The 4587-nt window shown below is 34.5% G+C and overlaps 1 protein-coding gene across 1 annotated transcript; it reads right to left on the bottom strand.

Moving 5' to 3' along the window:
• Nucleotides 1–240: 240 nt before the first annotated feature.
• Nucleotides 241–2615, bottom strand: LOC123541338 (otolin-1-A-like). The gene is made up of 3 exons (XM_045326763.2): nucleotides 2138–2615; nucleotides 834–997; nucleotides 241–520 (listed from the first exon to the last, which is right to left on the bottom strand). The coding sequence occupies exons 1-3, from the start codon at nucleotides 2328–2330 to the stop codon at nucleotides 260–262; spliced, it is 618 nt and encodes a 205-aa protein (XP_045182698.2). The 5' UTR covers nucleotides 2331–2615; the 3' UTR covers nucleotides 241–259.
• Between the last annotated feature and the right edge of the window lie 1972 nt (nucleotides 2616–4587).

Raw genomic sequence — 4587 nt, 5'->3', positions numbered from 1 at the left:
ATAGACGCTTCTTACTCTATAACAAGTAATGAGAAATTTTATAATGATAGAAAACCATTTGTAATTTTTGCTGGATTTTTGTTTCTATTTAGTTTTTTATGGTAGTCCCATGTTTAAAAAATAATAAACTATTTGTTGAGTAGATCTGTCTAATAAAATCTGTAAAACGATCAGTTGGAAGCAAAGAATGCAACCAAGAAGAATAATAGCAGACTCGTTTTAAAACTTAGTACAAGAATATCTAATTTATTCTTTATTCTCAACCATACAAATATACACCAGAAAAAGTTGTAAATCCGTATGGACCGTCAATGTATGCATCATTTTGATGCCATGATTCTATCCAGACACGGTCTCCAGCATCCACACGGAAGACAGCTAGGTTACCTCCCTGTAAATCTTCATTTACATGGAATGTGTCAGTGACGGCACCGTTTATTTTCTGACCATTATGCATTAGTGCAAGCCAAGCTTGAGCAGGTCCATTACCGTGACCCAGAAAGTATGAAAACATGTAGACCTGAAATACAAGACATATATTTTCAATCTGGTAATTAATGGGTGATCGTATGTGTCGTTGAAAAGACATAAATGCAATGTTGGTGAATGTTTTTGTTCAATCTTATTTTGTTTAATAGATTGTACTGTTGTTTCGGTTGTTGTGCTGTCTCATTTGTTGTCTATGTTTAAAAGGAAATGAAGGTCCCCCATATATTTGAATGCTTCCCTTAAAATACAACTGAAATGCCATATAATATATACTTTCCAGATGAAAGTAATATTAAGTTTCATATTAAGTTTGCTTTATTTTTCGAAATTATATATGAACACACGCCTGTCTCTGGTGCAGTAAAAATTCCTGTTTGCGAATTATAACCAGACCCATCGTTCACATGAAGTTTGTCGAATTTTATAGTAGTGCCAAGGGAAATATGCGACTGTTTTGCCGTCAGTTGTGCTGAGAATGCGACACCACCAGCCACAGAACGTTTTGAAACTGGAAAGCAAAGACAAAAGTCTGTTAAAATGAACTGCATTGTAAAATCACATGGTATTAAATACCACATTTCGTAGCAACTAAATTCCAACCCCAATTTCATTGTCATACAAATTTTTCCAAAAATCATTTCAGTGCTGTGTTTTCTTTCAAGTATATGTGTTCCATAATTTTGTTGTTGGGTTTAACATCACGCCGATACAATTATAGGTCATATGGCGACTTTCTAGCTTTGATGGTAGAGGAAGACCCACATTCCCCTCCGTGCAATATTTCATCACAGGCGAGCACCTGGGTCGAATCATCGACTTTCAATAAGCCAGGTGAATGGCTTCCTCACATGAAAAATTCAATTCCCCGAATGAGGCTCAAACCCACATTGGTAATAGCAAGTGATTGAAATCAGCTGCCACGGAGGCCCCTATGTTCCATATTATCAATTAATAAATAAATATTTAATGAATTTTTACAGCGTCATTTGATAATACCAAGATCGGATGGCACAATTATATTTAGCAGTATGGCATATTTATTGTTTTGTTTTTGTCAGGTTTAAGGTCACACCGACACAGTACAAGTACAGATTTAAGGTCATATTATTTGCCGACTTTCCAGCTTTTGATGGTGCAGAACGAACTCATGTGACTCTCCGGGCATTATTTCATCACTGGTGGACTACCTGAACCACCGCCATTTCCAGCTGGATGACTTCCTCACATGAAAGGATTTAACGCACTAAACGTGGTTTCGAGCCCACATCAGCGATTGGCAAGGGATTTAATGTCAGCGACCGTACATTCAATGACGGAGTTCTACGTCATATGTATCAAAAAGTGAGTAGAATGATTACTGTCACCCGTGTAATAGTTTGGAAATGAAATAGCTGCTGTATTTTGCTTGAATCATCTGATATATCATAAGACTATACCTTTACTGTTGTCGTAAACCTTAGATTAGACAAAATAGATAAATGAATCAAAAGAGGAAACTGTAATTACACATACAGGTTTTACTGATATATTTGTAGTAAAAGAAAATGTGGCAGTTGTTTTCATCTTCGTTTTTTACTTACTTTTCTTCGCAAGGCAAATACTTTCAACTGTTCTTTTTATTTATATGCTAGGTAACTATTTTCCTCACCTTTCGCCTCCAGCTTTTGTTCAAGTTCCCTGTATCTATTGTCGCAGACAGTTTGTATTTCCTCCAGTTTACGTTCCATAATTTGCTTTAATTCGTTAACACCATTACAGGTCTCTTCTGCAAAACTTGTGGTACATCCGAAACTTGCTAACACAATTAATGAGGATATTATACATGTATTCATTTTATACATTTTACCTTATTCACATAAGAAAGTATGAAAACGTTTTGTAGTGTACTTTCATATACATTTATATCTTGAAGAAAGGTTAAAAGTAATCTGTGACAAAGACCCTTGAGTACCTTATCTTTATTATCACTTCCCCTTATGACCTAAACAGAGTTCAATGCTCTTTATAGTTATATGCTGATTTATACCTCAAACATAATGTATATACAATAATGCACGGGTCTCTATTCTCTAACTGTTTTATCGCATGGAAAGTTTGTAAATGAACAAGACTGAAAATAAGTTTATAATCTCGTATCAGTTAAGTATTTTATTACCTTTTTAAATCCCAGAAAAAAGTCACACTGCGTATAATTCAAGAGTACATATGTTCAGGCCAAAGTAAACAAGTTGAAGGTTCAATGTACACTGCCGAATGAACACATCTTTGAGTGTCTCTTACTTGTAGCGATAGGAAATAGGCGCTTCCGCATAATCGGTATGTGTCGCGCACTAAACTGTTTACGTATGCACCGGTTAACAACATCGATGTGTTCCGGCACTCGCAGTCAGAAAGGTAAGTTTTATTTCTCAAAATATTCTGTTAAGTACTATTTGTCAACTTATAAACACATGTTCAGTCCAAACTTACAATATCAAAGATTGAATTAAACCCGGATTTTTTAGCGAAGCCATTTGAAATCAGTGATTTTATAGGTGTGTAGTTCTGTTCTGTCATTCTCTATTCATAACTTGTGTTTACACGAATCTTCAAAATGTGCATATTTATGTGGGTTTCATTGGTGAACCGGTGGCGCATGGAAGCTAAACATACTGTTAATGGCAGTTGGTAAGTGGGAATGGTCAATTATTTATGGTTTGTTTTTGTTTTGCAAAATAATCAAAATGTTAGTTTGACAGACGACAACAACAACAACTCGTTATAGTTTGTTTCAAGACTCAACTCAACTCAACACATCTAGAAAATAGAATCATTTCGATTTTGTTCGATGATACAAACTGGAGCATATTATGATCTGTTTGTTGGATGATTTTAACATAATGTTTTAACTGAAAATTGTTTTATGGTACTAGAAAAGGGTATTGCAGTTTTTCCTTGAGTACCTATACTTTCGGATAAAAATTTTTTCGGATGTAATATTTGGCTACTGTAGTATTATGTTTTTTCTTATGTTTAAAAAAATGAGACATGCTGGGCAGTTTTCCTGATTTTATTTTGTTATAAGTTATACATTAAAATAATGTACGTGTCATTAGGATAAAAATAGAGCTGCATTTGGCAACATAGTAAAGATTGGACGATTTTTTTTTGGAGATACCAAGGAGACGCCCCGGTACATCCCGGAACTAAGGGCTGGATACACAACCGGTAGGGGGGCACATGAGTCTAACGACTAGAGTCTCCGAAAGGAGGTACATCAGATAGATACATAATGGAGTGTTTCATATGATAAATTACGTTTTAATTTTATTAATTACTTTGTATATTTCAGAAGCTGTGTGTTCACTGTTGGCACATTGAATGATTGACAGCATTGGATAAATAATGCTCTATTGGATAAATACGTAAGAAAATAACATTTCAATATTTAAGGCAAATGATTTATACATTTGAAAGGATATGTAAATTCAAACTATTTTAGAGAATTTATAAATGACTGCCTCCTTTGTAAAACAAGATTTATTTTTATTTTTAAACTGATTGTTACTGTTATACTCAACAGTTAACATAAGAGAATAAAAAATATATGTGATATCAATGTCTATTTGCGTTTGACCTCCTTTTAAGCTGCCATTTTACTAACTTAAATATGGACGTTAAAAAGATTAAAACGGTGGATAGGTAGTTTTAGGTAATAAGGGTTTTAAGTTTTAGATATGAAGATAAAACTATATTTCAGGTAAAGTACATTGGACAGCTGAGATTGTGGTGTGGACAGCTGAGATTGTGTTTTGGACAGCTGAGATTGTGACTTGGACAGCTGAGATTGTGGTGTGGACAGCTGAGATTGGTGTGGACAGCTGAGATTGTGGTGTTGACATCTGAAATTGGGATTTGGACAGCTGAGATTGTGACTTGGACAGCTAAAATTGTGGTGTGGACTATTGATATTGTGGTGTTGACAACATATTGTGGTGTGCACCTGTGATATTGTGGTGTGATAGTTTAAAGTAGCAAAGGTATAAAGCATGTATTATATTATTACATTTCATTATAGTTTGACTATACAAAGGAGAGCTTTTATACTTACCCTGAATT

This window comes from Mercenaria mercenaria, chromosome 16 (genome assembly GCF_021730395.1).
Source record: "Mercenaria mercenaria strain notata chromosome 16, MADL_Memer_1, whole genome shotgun sequence".
Taxonomy (NCBI): domain Eukaryota; kingdom Metazoa; phylum Mollusca; class Bivalvia; order Venerida; family Veneridae; genus Mercenaria; species Mercenaria mercenaria.
This window is presented reverse-complemented; position numbering and strand designations above follow the sequence as displayed.